This window comes from Chelmon rostratus, chromosome 11, assembly GCF_017976325.1.
Source record: "Chelmon rostratus isolate fCheRos1 chromosome 11, fCheRos1.pri, whole genome shotgun sequence".
Classification (NCBI taxonomy): Eukaryota; Metazoa; Chordata; class Actinopteri; order Chaetodontiformes; family Chaetodontidae; genus Chelmon; species Chelmon rostratus.
This window is the reverse complement of record NC_055668.1, coordinates 16820079-16838392: the sequence shown is the minus strand read 5'-3', so window position 1 is coordinate 16838392 and position 18314 is coordinate 16820079. Positions and strand designations below refer to the sequence as shown.

Below are 18314 nucleotides of genomic sequence, written 5' to 3'. Positions count from 1 at the left end.
AATGTGTCGGTGAACTGGGCCACCCCACTGTTCCTGAATTGTATTCACGCCAGATGGAGCCGCAGGCAGGCACAAACTGTCCCTGCACCTCATTAATCAGACTGGACCCTCAGTGCTGTGGGTGGGTGACTGTTGGACAGCGACTGAAGGTTAGAGGTGAAAAGGAGAACCAGGATGAAACTAAATTATTAATTTCACTGGAGTAGAATAAAAAAGTATAAAAAATTATTCTTAAGGATTTTTTTGTTGAATAAGAGGATTAAATACAAATATCTAAGGAATCAAACACTGAAGCTCAACAGCATTTATTGTTTTTTATTTCATATAATAGTGCAGTTTGTAACTATTCAAAGATAAATACAGGACATGACATTGAGACAAAAATGAAGGATGACAGGTGCAGATGGCAGGAAATGAATCAATATGATATATATGATCTTTAGTGCAATATAGTCCTACTGGTTATTTCCTCACCAGCACTGGGAACGGTGGGTTAGTACGTCATTGTATGACACAGCGGTCATACGTCTGGTGGTCCTGGGGCTCCTCGTGGGAGGCTGGAGGTTTCTCCTCTTGGTACTGAGAGGATCCATGGTTCAAAATGTTTTGGAGGATGTCTTTGCTCTCACTAGGTGGCAGATTGTAGAAGAAATACTGCGGTGCCATCTGAATGAACCTGGTAGGGGAGAGGACAATGTTGTTCCTGAAAACCACACTCACCACAGTTTTAGAGAAAGAAGCTAATTCATGTTGAATGTAATTGGTGCAAATTTCCATTTGCAAACTTGTTTTTAATTCGGGCTTTGTTTTGGGTGACTTACAGTATCTGCTCCTCACATTATTTGAACTGGCAGTGAACAGAGTCCCACATTTCAGGATGTGGAACCTAACAGAGGATGACAAAGGCTGCAGAGCTTTCTCTTCCTCCATTTAGCCGCTGCTCCACATTCACACGGATCTGTGCAATTCTTAATCCCCTCTCCAACCAGCTGATACTTGTGAACAGGATTATGATACCCCCCCTCACAGCCAGCGTGGCTAGTCTCTGCTGAACTGGGGCTTTACATCTGGGCCAAAAGGGAAAGGGAATGTGTCTGTCTGATTATTTTAAGCTTCCTCAAAAGTGAAGATACGATGGTGGTCTACTGGGCTCTTTTAAAGCAACGAGTGACTGCAGCCTAGTTAACAAGTGGTCAGCTATCTGAATGCAAGACAAGTGCACAACTTCAAATACACAAAGAACAAAATGTTAACAAGGCTGAGACTTACTGCTCGGGTGTTATGTGGGTTACAGTGCGGAGGCAGTTGTCTTCAGAGAAGGAGTGCTCATGGAACAGCACCCACTCCGGCAGGCCCATCTTAGGGCTCTTGGCTCTGTATCCAGACAGAGAATGAATCTGTGCCACATGCTTGTGGGTCAGAATGAAGTAGTTCCCTGATCCATCCACATCTCGCGCCACCTGAGGGAAATCACAGCCACAGTCAGATGGATTCCCTCAAAGCGGCTGGAGTCACTAGTCAAGAGTACTTTTTTTTGGTATTGCAAGGAGAGCAGGAGCACGAGGAAGGAAATGTATGAATTTACTTGTGTTTGCTGCTGAAGATCTGCAGTTGAAGAATTTGAAATAATTGAAATACTGAAACAGTTGAAGTTGTAGTTTGAGACTGAGACAAGTTGAAATAGCAGTTAAAGTGGGGGTGCAGAAAGAGGCTGAAGTGTGATTTAAGTGTAGGTGATTAATAGGAGCTGGAAGTTTCAGGTGAAATAGAAGTCCTGAAAGAAAATAGTCCCAGTTGGCGTTTAAACACAGAATAGTCACTTTGATAAGTATACACACACACACACACACAGGTTGGAATACCTTAAATTTACCATTTCTCATATTTTCTTACTTATATAAAGCTTTAAGTCCTCAAACAGAAATTATACCTCCAAAAATAGGTTAAATAGGAAAACAATGTACGTTCAAAAACACTTGTAAGACAGCTGGTTCGATCTAAGGTCCGCCTCTCACTGGGCAGATAGCCAGTCATACTTTAGGATAATAGGGTGGCCAATCAAATTTCAGGGGTGGCTACTGCCACTGCAGTTCCCCCATTCTGGACACGGCCCTCATTCTAAATGAACAGAAATATTTTAACAAGCTCATATTTTATGATGATTCATTGTGAAAACTAAAATCACAGTCAAGTACACATGATTAAAGGTCTCTGGGTGTTTGATGAAAGCTGAAACGTTGTAAACTCTCGATCTAATAATTCTTTCACGTTTTTGTTGAGTGCTATGATGGAGTTATGTTATCTGACCTGCATGAAGAAACCTGCCAGCAGGGCTCTCTTAATGCTGAGGGTGTTGCTTCGGGAACCGAAGGCAGGCACTGAGACAGGCAGCTCGATCCTCTTCAGAGTGTCCGTGAGCTCGGCGCGAAGAGCGTCAGCCATCAGCAGAGCAGCGTGGTTCAGGTAGAAATCCTGACACCACCTCGCCACATTGCAGTCTAACAAGGGAAGAGGACAGAGCCAGAGAGGATCAGAGAAGGCAGAATCAGTAATGAAGACATAGACATGCTAATCAATAATCATTATAACTATATGTGTAGATATTGGTATCGTTTTAGGTTTTCTGTCAAGCAAATATCCCCCCAAAACACACAAACATGTTGTTTTGAGGAAATAGTTTGATTTTAACCGTTAAAAGACATTTTTCACCATTTTTGTATTATAATTATTTGAAAAAAGTATCGTTCTCATTAAAATTGTTTGTGATAATTGCAAACATGACAATTAATCTCATTGATTAAGGCCAGTAAACTTGTTTTGGAAACAGTAACAATAATTTTTCTTAATTCTCTGATCTCCGTAGCACCTGTGTGTGTATGCGTGTATGCGCATGTGTGTGTTTCCATGTAGGCGATGCTCTCAAAACTCACAGGGATCCTGCTGGCACTGTTTAAAGGCCTTGTAGATATTGATGAGGGTGAAGTGGTCCCCCTCCGGGTGCTGGAACTTCATGTGGCACTGGGTCGCCTCTGGCTTCAGCTCCACAGAGGGAACCGTGAAGCAAGTCGGCGCTAAAAAATCCACGAGACAAATGTGACATTAACAACTTCCTGTTTACTTGATAAGATACAACACATGGATTTGTACATGTATGTAGATTTATACTAACAGATATTTGGTTACTTGTTCAAATATCAGCCGAGCACATGTTACCTGTTAGCATGGCAGCAATGATGACCACCTCGCTGACACAGTCAAACTCACAGGAGGCGAGCAGAGTCTTGGCCATTTGGGGCTCCAAGGGGAACTCGGACATGATGATGCCCATCTCAGACAGGTTTCCATCATTATCCAGAGCTGCCAGGTAGTCCAGCTCCTCCAGGGCCTGCATTAGGCCTCCAGGATCTGGGTTGTAACGGGTTTTTGGATTATACACTGGCTTTTTTTTTTTGTTTTTTATCACAAAAAACCAACTAACTACATGTCTTTATGACTGTCTAGTATTTAAACCAAGAGATTATTAATAGCATACAAATACACTTTGACTAAAACTGTTCCGGATTATTTTTCAGTTTTCATGCTGTTTTAACTGTAATCCAAAATGGTGACCCACTGGGCCAATCCCCCTACAGTATACGGACACCCTGGTGGGCACGCTTGGAGTAAAAAGCCATCAGAAGATTAAGTTTTGATAATCCTCAGCAACATCTGCCATGCATCACTATGTAAAATGAGTCTTTCATGGTACAAATTAGATTTGCTATTCTGTTTTTGCAACAAATGTTGTTTTTTTTAATGAACATCACAGTGAAACAAAGAGACATGGATACTCCCACACACAAACACTACGTTTATGCTCTAATCAACTAATGGGAGGCTGAGAGAGAGTGTGTGTATTTGGGCTAGTGGTGGTGAATAAATCCGGGGGAACAAAAGCAAATGGAAGCAGGTCAGCACTAAAAAGGATGCTCGCAGAGCAGGAGCTGTCAGTTCAGCCGAGCACGGCTCACTGCCCTCCAATAAAAAAAGTTCCTGTCTGTTGGAACAAAAGGGCCGAAGCCAAAATTCATCTAATTATCACTGAGGACACGGGGAATTTAGGGAACAAAACAAACTGCAAAAATATATTCCACCTTCATTTTGTCACTTTACATAACCCTCACCCGGCCTGTCGATGAAGTCACAGTGACGCAGTCCGGCGATCTCCATCCTCTTCAGGAAGAGCACAGTGGAAGTGATGTCAGACTCCACGATATGCGGGCGTGTCTCGACAGGAAGCTGCCTGTCCTCTGGGTACAGACAGAAACACTTGCCTACAGGACAGAAAGATCCTGTTTAAGCAGGACTGCAATAGGGAGACTGGCAGACTGAGATTTACATCAAACACTCCAAGCTGCACCAGGTTAACCTCTCACCTGTCGGACCTGCCAGCTGTTTGCGACTCTTGGCTTGGCCTTTGCTGATTGGCTGAATGATGATTGAGTTTGTTCTGATCCTGGGGTTGTACACCTGGAACAGCATCAGTGTGTTGACTTGACTATACACAGTGGTTGAATATATCATCAGGACATACAGTGGCATGCAAACGTTTGGGTACCCATGGTAAAAATCTAGCTAAGAGTCTTTTAATTCTTGTTTGGGGGACTTTCACCCATTTTTCCATGCAAAGGGCTTCTAGTGCTTAGGTCAGAGGACTGTGAGGGGATTAGGAAAACCCTCATCTTGGGCCTCTTAAGTAGTCCATTGTGGATTTTGAGGTGTGTTTAGGATCATTATCCTGTTGTAGAAGCCATCCTCTTTTCATCTACAGCTGTTTACAGACAGTGTGATGTTACTTCCATTTTATTGAATACATCAGAGAAAAGTTCCCTGTATCACTTGGCAGCAACACAAGCCCAAAACATGATTAATCCACCTTTGTGCTTAACAGCAGGGGTGATCTCGTGAAATTCTGCACCCTTTTTTTCTAAACATACCTTTGCTCGTGTGGCCAAAAAAAAATGTTTTAACTTCATCATTCCACAGGGCTTGTTTCCAAAATGCATCTGGCTCGTTTTGGATGTTTCTTTGCAAACTTCTGACAATGAATGTTGCAGTTAGGATACCGCAAAGTTTTTGACTCTTCCATGAAGCTCATAGTTGTGCAGGTGTCGCTGCACAGCAGAACAGTGCACCACCACCGCAGAGTCTGCTGAATCTTCCTGAAGATACTTTGCAGTCAAATGGGGGCTTTGATTTGGCTTTCTAGCAATCCTATGAGTCCTCTTAGAACAGACCTCAATGTGACCTCCACTGTTCATGCTAACTGCCATTTCTTAATTACATTATGAACTGAGGGAACAGCTACCTGAAAATGCTTATCCTGCTTTGTGGGCATTAATTATTTTAAGTTCCACAGTGCTGCGCAGTAGCTTAGAGGAACCCATGGATGCTGATTGTTGGGACAAAGTTTGAGGAGTCGGAGCATTTATAAAGCTTTGAAATTTGCATCACCTGGCTTCTCCTAACGATGATTGTTAACAGGCCATATCCCTAACAAGCTGATTAAGGTCAGAGACCTTGGTAATACTTAAGACAGCTATAATATCTTGTGGTGACCAAACTTTTGCATGCCACTGTGCAGTAGACAAACTAGCTCCACACTGACTACTTAATTTAAAATGCTACTTTAAAGGCATCAGCATTAAAAAAAAATCTAATAATATATGCAATAATATAACATTCAAAGTGCCACTTCTTTGCAAAGTGACCTTTGCAGTATAGAGTACATGGTTTTACTCACCATGTACTCTATACTGCAACGTTCTTGTGTTGAACAATGCAATACATAATATTCCAACCCTAATTCATACCTACACTACGATTAAAGCAACAACACCTGATTGGCCGTGTTGTTAGCCCTAAAATGTACATGCCCTCCACTGATAGGTTTCTACATTAGCAGCAATATGATTTATAACTCAACCTTCAAACGTTTAAGAGATCTGTACAATCGCTTTTAACTCTTATTTCAATTAAAAACAAAAAAGACTAACTTACGTATCTTTTCTCTAGCCCGGCATCAATGACAAAGCGTATGGAGCTAACAGCCCAGAAGAAGTCCTCGTTTGGGCTGGATGTGAGGAATACTCTGCGGGTCCGACCTGTCTCCTCCTCCCCCAGGACTGGTAAATTCCCAGGTTGGCTAGGGTGCACTGCAACGGGCAGGAACTCACCCAGATCTGGGGGTAAGCTATGTCCCTCATGAGACAGGATGTCATGGGCCAGATCTATCTCCTGGTGGAGAGTAAAGAAAGTAGAAAGTCAGAGGAAGAGATATTTTCTCATTCCATCACTCCTGCGGTGCTGCTTTTTACCTGCGTCGTCACCAGAAACACAACCACGTCCCCTTCCTCTTCAGAGTGGTGGATCTCCAGCACCAGACGGAGAGCGGAGCAGAAGTAGCCGTCACCTGTGCTGCTGTAGACCACCTCCCCTGCACCTGGGTTCTCCAGGCGAATCAGAGGCACCGCTGACCCGGTGAAGTGGGCTAGCTGTTTGGATTCCGGTTCAACAGCTGTAAGGAGGACCACACGGAGCTCTGGCCTCTGCAGGGTGATGTCCTTCAGCAGACCCTGGAGAACATCAGTGGCTACGGTCCTCTGGTGGGCCTGGTCCATGACGACCACACCGTAGCGCTCAAGCAAAGGGTCTGACATCATCTCTCTCAGGAGCATGTCGTCTGTGCAGTACCTGTGGTGGGAGGTAAAATGACGCTTGGCATTATGTGCACAGAGTCACTTGGTATTCCAAATTATAATAGCCTGAAAAACATCCTCACTTTTCTTTCACTGTAAGCCTGCAGGCTGAAAGAGTGGAACAGTATATTCAAGAAATCCATTCAACATACTTCAGAATGGCATCGTAATGAAAGGCACTTTGTCTACACATCAGCTTTGCTCCCATTAGTGTAATTTACTCTGATAATTAGACTGGGGAGTGGATCCTTTCGTACTTGCCGCCTGCCTGTTTATCTTATCTCCCTCCCCTCAATGTGCTGCATTTCTTTGTTCCCCAGCTGACTTACGAGAGACCCATATGAGGGAGTGTGACATATGGGCAGACAGGGAGCTGGGCAGCTGTGCAGGAGCCCCTGAAAAGGGCCCCCTCAAGCCTTTTGTTCGCTTCACTCTTGAGAATAAGAAAAGGCGGTGTGATTTAGCTGTGTGTGTCAGGACCATGCTTTATTGTAACCCCGCAAGAGGAGAGAAAGAATCAGATTGAGAAACGCTGGATAGATCTGTGTTTGAAAGTAGGAAACACTGCTTTACAACACCCTACCTGAGGACTGTGTCGTTAGTGCAACATGTTTCCAAAGGGATGCTGTATCCAACTTCATGCCCAATGTTGACGTCCATCTCGTCAGCCACTCGTAAGGCAAGATCTACTGCCTGCTGTGCGTGAGTCTGTGTACAAACCACCATGCCATGCTGGAACTGGACTGACAGGCAGAATTCAGCACACCACTGTGGAATCTGTTTCAAAAGAGCGAGAGAAGCTGTTTACATCCCAGTATCACAGGGAGGTTTGATTATGTCCTGATAACAAAGTTCCATAAATTAAATGTGCAATATTTTCCATGGCAGTACCATCTAAAGTGTCAAATGTCCCACAGTACTCACTTGAGAACTCCTCCCAGTTTTAGAAGAACCACTGACACTGACAAACTGTGCTTTGCCCAAAGTGTCCATGAAATCACACTTTGCTTTCCACACTGGCAGCTCTTTCCTTTCTCTCAGCAATTTGTAAAACCTGGAGGAATAAGGCAGTCCATCAAACTGATTAAGCTCCAAAATGTCATCATATTCTTTGTCTCCTTGACTCAGCGCTTCTGTGTCTGAGCAACAGGGTGATTCCTCCTCAAAACACTCCTCTGCGTTTAAACTGGTAATGTCCTGCGCCATCACAAGTGAGCTCCCAGTCTGTCCGGTTTAGACTTCATTTACAGATCCACAGATATGAAGTTTGGAAATCTCCAGCTCTCAGTAAACTGTTGGACGGCAGACAGACCACCTCTGCAAGTGAAGCCAAATGAAAGGCTCACTAGGCAGCCAGCCCAGTGTTGTCATGTGGCCACTAATCCCATAGAAGTGCAGTCATCAACAGATGACACACACACACACACACACACACACACACACACACACACACACACTGTTGTAAGAACAGAGATAGATGGGCAGTTTGTTGTTTACAATGAGAGTTGGCTCACACACACAGGCTACAAGCTGTACACATTGTGTGAAATGCATTTATTTATCAACCATTGGTTTAATTCAGCATTTTAGAAATTGACTGATTGTCTCAGTGGCTGACAAACCAGTGATTTATATTTATTCATGTATCCACCCAAACACCAAGATCTGTAATACTAAGAGGTTAGCACGATGTCTGTTGTGCTCTACTTTCAGCCTCCACAGCGTTACAACACTGTGAACAAAAACAAAAGAACAACATTATTAAAACAATATCTGAAACTGTGGCCTGTGGATATATGGACCATTATTATTTAGGGCTGCAACTAAATGATTATTTTCATTGCTGATTAATCAATTAGCAAGCTAGCTGTTTGGTCTATAAAATGTCAGAAAATGTCCAAAGCCCAAGATGATGTCAACGCAAAGATATGCAGTTTATTATCATAGAGGAGTAAAGAAATCAGAAACTTTTAAGAAGCTGGATTCAGATAATTTAGACTTTTTTTTACCTCAAAAAATTGCTTTGTTGACAACTAATTGCTTAATCATTGCAGTTCTGTTCTTTCTTTTTTATTCTTCCTATTCGTGTTCAACCTGAAAAGTTGTTTTCTAGCCAAACTGGGCAGCTAGTTGGCTAATGCTAGCTAGCTTCGTTAAGTTTAGGATACAGACTGGGTTCAGAGACACAGCTAACGTTAGCCTGGCTCTGTCCAAAGGTAGTAAAATCCACCGATGAAACAAACTTCTTCTTAAACTTCTCAAGTTCAGTTATTAACTCATTAAGTATGCTATATCTTGTAGCTAAGGTGTGAAAACGATAAACATTAGGGGCGACACGTGGTTTCTTAGCCTGGAAGATATGCTCGTCGCCTAGCAACTGGTCCCTACCAAGAAATTCTATGGCACAAGATAGCTCCGCTCCGTTTGTTTAGTATCTTTATGCTAACTAAGATGAACGACTGCTGTAAGTAGCTACACTTCTACTTACCATACAGACATGACAACGGTATAGCAGTAAAACTGTTTCGTCTAACTCTTGGCACAGTGAACAAGCATATTTATTCCCTAGATGTCGAACTATACAGTACCATCCCAGCGAGCTAGAAATTCAGAAAATGTGTTTTTAGCGCCCACCTGTGGCTGACAGCTGGCACTATTCAAACTAAAACCACTGGTACTGTTTTCTATTAAACCTTTTTTTTTCCAGTTCAGCTTTTTCTCACTACCTATAATTCATACAGTCACATTTGGAAGCTACCCAGCACAACAACAGTCCTTAATTGTTAATAAAGTGCCATACTTTACTACTTCATTTCCTATTATACCTCTTTTTGCTGGTTCTACCATGTTCTTCAGCTCACTCTAAAGACAGTTTAGAGGTCAAGGCTCTTATTTTTGTATTCTTTCCCAGTAATAGTCTAAGTTAACAAGTGTTCGGTGGAGCTGATCCTTAATCAGGACTCAAGGGCAGCTTCACCCTGTGGTTTGAGGGAGCACATTAAGGCAAGATAACAAGATAAAAATGGAGGGAGGGAGGCTCGCAGGGAGGAGAGCGCTGGGGGTTTGTAATGACCCCTGTTGTCTGGTAGGTGGCAGTGTTGAACAACCGTGACCGGCTGCTGCAACAGAGTCTGGACAGCACAGCAGACACACATGTAAAGAATGAGGTCACACATTGTTGAGACACTTTCATTCAGAGTCAATGTGAAAATGACATACATAGCTGGAGCGTTCTTCTTGACGCATTTATTTTTGTGTCATTTTCAGACACCAAGAAGCACAGTTTATGGCTTAGTGGAGGAAAGGATGGGCAAAGAATCTTAGTTTTATTGTATTCATCACATCTTTAAGTGTGATATGTTGCTGTTTCCTCTTAGTGGGATGATGACAGAATGATTCAAGTTGTTTGCAAATACAAAAAAAAATCAAAATGACCAAAGCTCTTATTTGCTTGTTTTGGTGGGTTTGTTATTGAGCGACTTGGATTTTGCATACTGAGCTTCAGGCAGACTCATCCTCTCAGAGGCCAAAAATGCAAATGCTGAGAAGTTGTGTCCTTGTGAACCAGTTTATTTTTAAAATATATCTCAAAAGTGAGAATGAAATTAAAACAACTTGTTGTAAACAGTCATAAAGGAACTTTTATTTGGCTCCGATTTCATCAACAAAATCTCTTCAAATGTTACCCTCAAACATTTGTCTCTGGCCCACAACGTACAGGTTGAAATCTTCAAAATCATGTTTTCACCAGTCAGTGTAAATGGGGAATAGCCTCAAAGCCGTTCTTATATTACTGTGCTTGTAAAAAGACAACAGAAAAAGGAAGAGAAATGATAACTGACATACAATATTTACACTTTACAATGGCTTTTAAACATGTTACAGTTATGCAAATAAACACATTACATTTAGGTTTTACAAATGGAATAAACATTTAACGACTAATCCACACAGCACTGACAAATATTTTCCGACAGGGAGCAGTTACTCATACAGTCGAGCACATCTGAACACTTCCAGAACACGAAAAAAGCATTACTCGCACACGTCTGTACACAAATGCAAAGCATGTATGCGGGGCTTCATTGACTTCAATCATTCTTCAGTGGTGGGGGGGACAAGCCACTGCGTTTGGATACACTGCAAATACAAAATGCATCATCCAAAGTCAACACAGAACACAGGAAAAAGAACTGCGCTGTAGAGTTCGAATCCCTCCTTGTAAAACACCAAGTCAACAACAAACAACATCAAGGAAACTCAAAGTGCAACGGCGAACAAACGATGCTGCGAAGGCGTGAATAATCTCAAGAGTTCAAGAACAACACAACCATACAAAATCCAAATGGAATGTTATGAAGGCAAAAAAAAGTCAAATAAAGTAAGGACAGGACAGATACGGTCAAACATCTTGTTGGACACGGTCGAGGGGGAGATTGGAAAGCTCACAGCGCTGAAGTCATTCCTCTTGGCTCGCACACTCAAGGACAAAGTGAACGCGAATGTTAAACATACAAACACCAGAGCTAATGTTGAATTATTTGGTGTTGGTGTAATTCCCTGGAACACAATCAGTCTGTCGAATCTGTTGAGACTCTGCAGCGTCTGCCAGTATCAGGAGAACATGTTGGGCGTCCAACACATGCCCCGGGCAGTGTGTCAGAGCCTGTCTGCGATGTGTGAAAACTACTTTTCCTGTTTGTATTTAACTGTGAAAGTGAACTTATAAGGGAATAAGAGAGCCTGACTGTGAGACTGTAAAATGAGCAGATCAGAGCAATCCCATAAAAAGTAGTGTATTCCAAGGCTTTAATATGAGTCCATGTATTTAATTAAAAAAAAACAAAAAAACTTTTGATTAATGTCTACTTTGTAGCACCATGGTGACATGAATAGAAAAGATGCATTTGGCATTCAATACATCATAAAAATATGAAAACTGAAAAAGCAACATTGCTCTATGGCCCACAAGCTACACTGACAACTTACCGAGTTGTGCTCCATTTCCCTTTATCTTCATTTTCGTCCAAAACCAAACTTTTTTTTTTTTGCGGTTCAATTATTCAAGCTACTTCACTGCTTATAAAAACATCATATATTTCAGCATTTCATTTGAGAAAAAAAGTATAAAAATCACCAAAGAATGCAAAAGAAATATTCTAAATTACACCGTGTTTCCTTCTTTTCTAATCTTTTCCATGGGGAAAATGCTCTGTGCACAAACTGGTAACACTGAAGTTAAATATTTAAATAGATAAATAGTTCATTGGTACCTGAGCGAGGACAATGCAGCACCTTTTAGAGGCGTAGCACCGAGGTGTGATGTTAGCCCCCTTTCATTAGAAACTCTGTGATACTTTCAAGTGTCCAAAAGGTCTTACAGAGTCTCAGTAATTAGTGCAAATCAAGAAAGTCTCCGTCTGTTGGTGAGAGATCAACTCGTCCATGACGTCAAGAGCTCAGCAGTCCTTATGAGTCTTTGGGGGTCTGTAGGGCAACACTGGCACAGGTCTGAAACGTACACAAAAGCATGTTTTTCAGGTTAATACGATACAGCAAAAATATCCCCCTGTGCAGCTCAGCAGGTTAATCTGAGACGTGACATTTTTCTAACACTACACAGGTGTGAACTGAGTGCTGCTGGATTCATGCAAAGACTACAGGAGCACAAGGTTAAATACAGAGAGAGATTAAATGCACATTGTGTTTGCCTTTTGAACAGCAGTGCAATATATCTATCATTTAACTATCACCTCTTATGCACAAAGGAAATAAAAGTGGTTGAATAAACCAGGAAACACTGGCAAATGAGCAAATTTGAAATTGCTGAGGAGGTTTTTCTTGGATCAGTCTAAAAGTGTTTTTTTTCCCCTGCGGTGTTTGGTTAAAGAGGTTAAAAAAACACAATAATAATCAGACCAGCACTCCCAAAGTGAGACTAAAAAATGGGAAAATTGATGAGAAAATGTATAAGGAGATTCACTAATGAGGAGAGGGGGCAGATCTCCCTCACGCTCACGAGGGTCATTAATTAAGGCTTCAATGGAAAACTAACTTCCACTCAATCAATCTGAGGCAGAAAACACTGCGAGCATCGTGCCTCCATAAGGGTCCTGTCATGTCTGAGTGAGGCCAACGTGTTCCACATCTGAAAAAGGACATGAAGACATGTGATTACCGCTGCACCGACCTGCTGGGTAAAGGGATGGTGGGCGGAGGCCTGGGCACAGTGGGGATAGGTATGGGCAGGGGTCCAGTTCCGGGGGCGTGGACGCCCGCTGCTGTGGCGCTGTGACCCAGCCGAGAGCTCCTCCCCAGTGGGTCCGCGGGCAGGGGTTTCTGGGGCGGACTGGGTTTCTCAAAGTCCTGAAGAAGGAATAAAAAAGTTCAGTCCGTCAGATCGACACTGTGTGTGAGCTGATTTTAATGTATTTCTTTAAAATAAAGGAGAACAGTGTTGAAATATGGTGCTTGTATTTAAACTGGCCAGTATTAACTGCATGGAGGTACATGATCAAGGTTTTTTCTGTGTCTTGAGGAATGGTGTTTTTTTTTTTTTCCAGAATTATATATAGATCCTGTTTGCTAACATTTTAATTAAGAAAACCTCAACACCACATTACTCATATCGTGAGACACTGTAAGGAAAAAATCTAGCATGTCACCTTCTACCTTCCTTAAAATATGGACTAGCTGTTCAGCAGCTACGTGGAGCCACAAAAGCAACCACGTTTCACTAGAGGGCACTGTGTTATCTTCTCTGAATTCCACACAACTAACATGAGATGAATCCCATGCCCCCTCCTCCTCCTCCACCTCGTCTCCACCACCTCTGTGGCAGTGCTGTGTGAGTGGAGAAGGTTATCTGAATGAGGTGCCATCATGTGTTACTAATCTACAGCAAGGAGGCGAGGCAGCGATAAACATCTGCCACCAGCAGCCCGGCCACTGTCACACACACGCACACATATGTGAACAAAACCTCCCTGCTCCCGCCCACACACACCACAACACAACACAACACACACTCCATGGACAAACTTCAAGGAATATGCACGCAGGGAGGAATAAAGTTTTCCACATCATGCATGGATAAGACTTACAGAGCTGGAAGGTTTAAATCATTCATGAATGCAGCCTGTGACCTGACCCAAACCTGTGAGTGTGTTCTCATTTCTCTACTATAATATGGCCAAAAGTATGTTGACACCTCGGTCCACCGATGTTTGTGGTCTGGGTATTTTATGGTTTGGGCCCCTTGGTCCCGATTAAAAGTAGTTAGATCTCATATCTGATCTCTTAAAACTGATGCTTCAGACTGCGTGGAAGCAGTTTGGGTAAAACCTTCCCTTGTTTCAACACCACACGTCTATAAAGAAGGACTTAACCCTATCCACCGGCTCCTGTGATGACTTGGAAGGCCGACTGTGACCTGCGATCTGATGGCCCAAATGTCACAGATGTTCTTGTGCGTGAATGGGAGCAAATCCCGGCAGCCAGGCTTCAAAATCTTATGGAAAGCCTTCCCAGAGGAGTGCAGGCTGCTGTAGCGGATGCAGTAACCATCACATATGGGTGTGGTGTTTGGGTCGCCACATATGCTGTTCAGTTGTCCACATACTTTTGGCCATGTAGTGTTTGTTAACACTGGTTGAATTAAGTGAGGGAAATATAAAATCAGGGCTCCAACTAATGACTGCTTTCATTATCAACTAATCTGGTGTTTATTTTCTAAATCAAACTATTGATCGTTTTGGTCTATAAAGGAAAAAAGGTAAAAATTACAGTTTGTCAAAGCCCAGGCTGAGGTCTTCAACTGCTTGTTCTGTCCGACCAACAGCACGAAACCAAAGATATGCTATTAATTATTACAAAGGACTAAAAAAAAGAGTAAATGCAGACATTTGACCAGTTGCTGGAAGATAATTTTTAGCACTTTTTGCCTAAAAAACGATTAATTGATTCAATTTAACTGACAAAAACAGTTGCTTATCAATATTTGTTGATTGACTAATCGACTCATTGTTTCAGCTTCATATGAAATACAGTCAGTGATGCCAGTATTAAGCACTAATTTGAGACACAGTTCAACGAATCTGAGAAATAAAAATACCACAAGTCATATTATATTATATAATATGTCTTCTGTCACCAGTAAGAAGTTGAAGTTGTTAAAACAAAAGCAATAATTCATCCATGCCATTTAATATATTAGCTGAGGTGCACTGTAGTCACAAAACAAACTCAAACTGAGCAAAACTCTCTGCCCAAAGCTCTTCAGATGCAGTTAAAAGCACAAGGTGCCCCACGGAGACTCAAATGTTACGATGCTTTAATCAGATTGAGCTCCGTTAACGGCACAGCGGGTCTGTTTGACTCTGACTCTGCATTACGGTCCCGCGTGGATGCTGTTCCCACTTGTTGAGAGTTTCGGGGGTAATAAAACGTGCACAGTAGGGGATTCTTGTGATCCAATTAGATAAATCTGTGTGAATATTAACTGAAACTAGCAGAGCATTTCGCAGACTTTCACATACAGTGTACCACCCGCTGTGAGCACATTTGTTCCTGACGAACTCCTACATGCGTAAGTTATGGACAGTTTAGTTTGAGTGAAGATTAACTCCTCCAGAAACACAAAATCGGGCTGTTTTTCAAGGGCGTGTGCAGAGGAAAACAAAGATGTAAACGAACAGATGCATCCACTCAAATGCAAGAATAATCCGGGACCCATGTGCATTCTAATGCCGCTCTTGGCAGAAAACCTCACACTGTAACTGGAGTCCTGGTGGTGTTCACATGTCTTAATTCAAAATGAAGGATTGCACTGTCCTCTGTGGCTTGAGAAAGATCTATGAGCCTTGGGCTTACAAGCACCTTTCAAAACCCACCAGAGGAGCTGAAAAATGCGTGGTTGTCTGGCCAAAAACAAAGCTATTTTTCTAAGTTCCAGAAAGATGACATTTTGGAAAGGCACAATTTTAACTCCTCAGCGTGCTTTCGCAGAGCACCTGAACGGGGTTTGAGCTCATTTGCGTCGCGTCTATTTGACTCCGCGGGTATCTGATATGTATTTTTCCTTCAGCGGAACAAGATAATAGCAAGCAAGCTGGTTTGTGAAAATCCTCAGCTCCCACACAGCTTTCTTTTCATGTATTGCCTCATTGTAATGAATGCAGTGTGGGCTTTATTCCCCTGGAAACACCTCGACGTTTAATGGGGTGCAATCGGCACGCAGGCGTAAGATTGAAAAACTGTTTTAAAATAAGACATATTGGCACAGACAGCAGGGAAGGCTGTGTCGAGTATTACAATAAGCTTGTAATACGCTTTGTGTTTAAGGATTGATGTCCTGCACGTCCTTGCTGGCCCGTTATTAAATCTCAAAAGAACCCTCTACTCTGTTTCTGACCTACAGTACATTTGCCGTCTCCTCTCGCTCCATCTGTTTCATTACAGTAAAATGAGCTGGTAGATATTAGCAGGTAGCACGGTTTCATTGTTTTGGCAGGCCACAGAGCAGCCTTTTTATAAAGCGAACAGCGGCCTTTCAGCTTAAGTGCATCTTAAGTTGGCACACGTTCACGTCAACCACGGGTGGTATGCTGCATTGCTTGATAAGATGCCAGCTGTTTCTGCTGCTCAGTGGTACAAGTATTCAGATCCTTTATAATCTCCAAGATTTTCACTGTCGCCGAATAACACAATAGTGATGATGAAAATACTGCAATATTTATTTATTTGCAGTATTATGACTTGGATGTGTCTCAATATTCCTGGAAAAAATGCAAGGAAATGCAATGTGTTTGTCAGTGAGCTTCAAAATTACCGTTATTGTCGTTCATCAAAAGTGTGTCTAGAAAACAACACAATGGTTGAAATACTGCAGGGAGTGATGGAACAAGACGGAGCAGCCGAAGTGAGCTGTTAGATGACGACCTGAAGGTGACAGGCTGCCTCCACACCTCTAACTGTCTGAGCAAGTTAACAACCTCCTTCCACTGTGCTCTGCTGTTTGTAGATGCCTCACTTCTTTATTATTACTGCAGTTTGTTTTGCTAACCCAAGAATTATGTGATCGGTAGTATTAAGCTTATTTGCTGTTACCACCAATAACTACAGGTGTCGCCAAGTCAGCCAGGTCTAGATCTGTGAGATTGCCACTTGAAGTAGATGTACCAATACAACAATGTAAAAATACTCTATTACAAGTAAAAGTCCTGCATTTTAAATACTACATTAATGTATTTAGAGCGTCACAAGTACTAGTTTTATAATATTTTTTATGAGTGTAGACTCATATTCTGAAAAGTAATTGAAGCTGTAGAATAAATGTAGTGCAGAAAAAAACTACCTTCCAATATTTGCCTCCATAACGTAGTAGTGTAGTGGAGTAGAAGCTCACACTTGCAGTTGAGCACAGTACACGAGTAAATGTACTTAGTTACTTTCCATCACTGCTGCTGCTCACCTGAATGATTAACCTTGGAGGTGTAAAAACTGGCTCTCTGCACGCCTCCCTCTGACTTCTTCATGCTCTGGCTTTACATCTGGGATTATATGACGCTATTTATCCAACAGACACACAGTGTCACATTACAAAGCTAAATTCTTCCTGTCTTTAAAGCAGCGCGTCTGTCAATTACCCGTGCACCCCGCTGCTGCGGCTCATAGTGCCGAAATCCAACACGACCCTCCTTACTGTGCTATCACAGAACGGATCAGGATCCACCACCAAATCCAGCAGACAGATGGATTTACTATCTCCACTGCATCCAATACTGCTGGCTCGGCAGAAAGCGGCACCTTACTCAGGAGTTGGGTCACGGGGAGGGAGACGGATTGAATTTTGCTGTCGATATGTGGGCAAGCAAGCTGACCGCAGTGCAGAGTTCCCGGTATCCAACACTTTGCTACTACCTTTAAAAATGACCACACAGGTGTCTGTACAAGTTTCAGACCGTTAATTACATGATGCATATATTTTACATTACTGAAGACAGTTTTTAAAGAGTAGCTCAGGTTCTCAGATTGATTTCCTTTCCATTCCATTGGTTTCTGTTCATTTCAGCATGGTCTGATAATCGTGAGACTTAAAAATTTGCTTAACGTAGGTAATCCATCAGTGTGAGCATTTCTTTTGCTTTAGTTATTGTTAAAGTTACATAACTGTAATGTGGTAATGAAGTGTGAGCAGGGACTGATTTTAAAACCACTTCGTTTGTGTGTCCATGGAAACTGTAACATCTGAAAATTTGTGAATTCACTGAATTATTTTACACCCATGTTTGTTTGTAGTTTATCTCATAGTTGTGATTTCCATACCAAGTTGAGACTTGATCTTAAAAACAGCACTCACCACAATACTAAATCATAAAACTTGTGGTGAGATTGTTTTGCTAACAACATGGTTACAATGGCTTGGTAGCAGCGGACTCAAATCTCAGATGTCAGAGAGTCCTTAAACGCACCACCAAAGATTCATTACCATCCAATGAGAATGCGACTTTGACAAAAAAGGAAAACTGTGACCTGTATCAAGAAAGTTTCAGGTCTCTGTGGGTTTATTTTCCTTCT

The 18314-nt window shown here is 42.2% G+C and overlaps 2 protein-coding genes across 2 annotated transcripts in view; both read right to left on the bottom strand.

Moving 5' to 3' along the window:
* Positions 1 to 501: 501 nt before the first annotated feature.
* dhx32b (DEAH (Asp-Glu-Ala-His) box polypeptide 32b) lies at positions 502 to 7943 on the bottom strand. The gene is made up of 11 exons (XM_041947971.1): positions 7662 to 7943; positions 7321 to 7514; positions 6357 to 6732; positions 6040 to 6276; positions 4416 to 4509; positions 4164 to 4313; positions 3214 to 3405; positions 2931 to 3071; positions 2308 to 2498; positions 1270 to 1460; positions 502 to 676 (listed from the first exon to the last, which is right to left on the bottom strand). Exons 1-11 carry the CDS (start codon positions 7941 to 7943, stop codon positions 502 to 504), a joined length of 2223 nt encoding a protein of 740 aa, XP_041803905.1.
* A 2486-nt stretch (positions 7944 to 10429) lies between these two features.
* The window catches only part of adam12b (ADAM metallopeptidase domain 12b), a 78782-nt gene continuing 70897 nt past the window's right edge, over positions 10430 to 18314 (bottom strand). Inside the window, exons 22-23 of the mRNA XM_041948096.1 lie at positions 12928 to 13103; positions 10430 to 12248 (exon numbers count right to left, since the gene is read on the bottom strand). Coding sequence (XP_041804030.1) covers positions 12197 to 12248; positions 12928 to 13103 — 228 coding nt within the window. The 3' untranslated portion in view covers positions 10430 to 12196. The remainder of the gene's footprint in view (positions 12249 to 12927; positions 13104 to 18314) is intronic.

Coding starts and splice junctions, on each gene's coding strand:
- dhx32b (XM_041947971.1), bottom strand. CDS start 7,943: ATGGCGCAGGACATTACCAGTTTAAACGCAGAGGAGTGTTTTGAGGAG. Junction 4,510..6,039: donor CCGGGCTAGAGAAAAGATAC/GTAAGTTAGTCT, acceptor ATGCTGTTCCAG/GTGTACAACCCCAGGATCAG. Junction 1,461..2,307: donor TGGCAGGTTTCTTCATGCAG/GTCAGATAACAT, acceptor GATTTCCCTCAG/GTGGCGCGAGATGTGGATGG.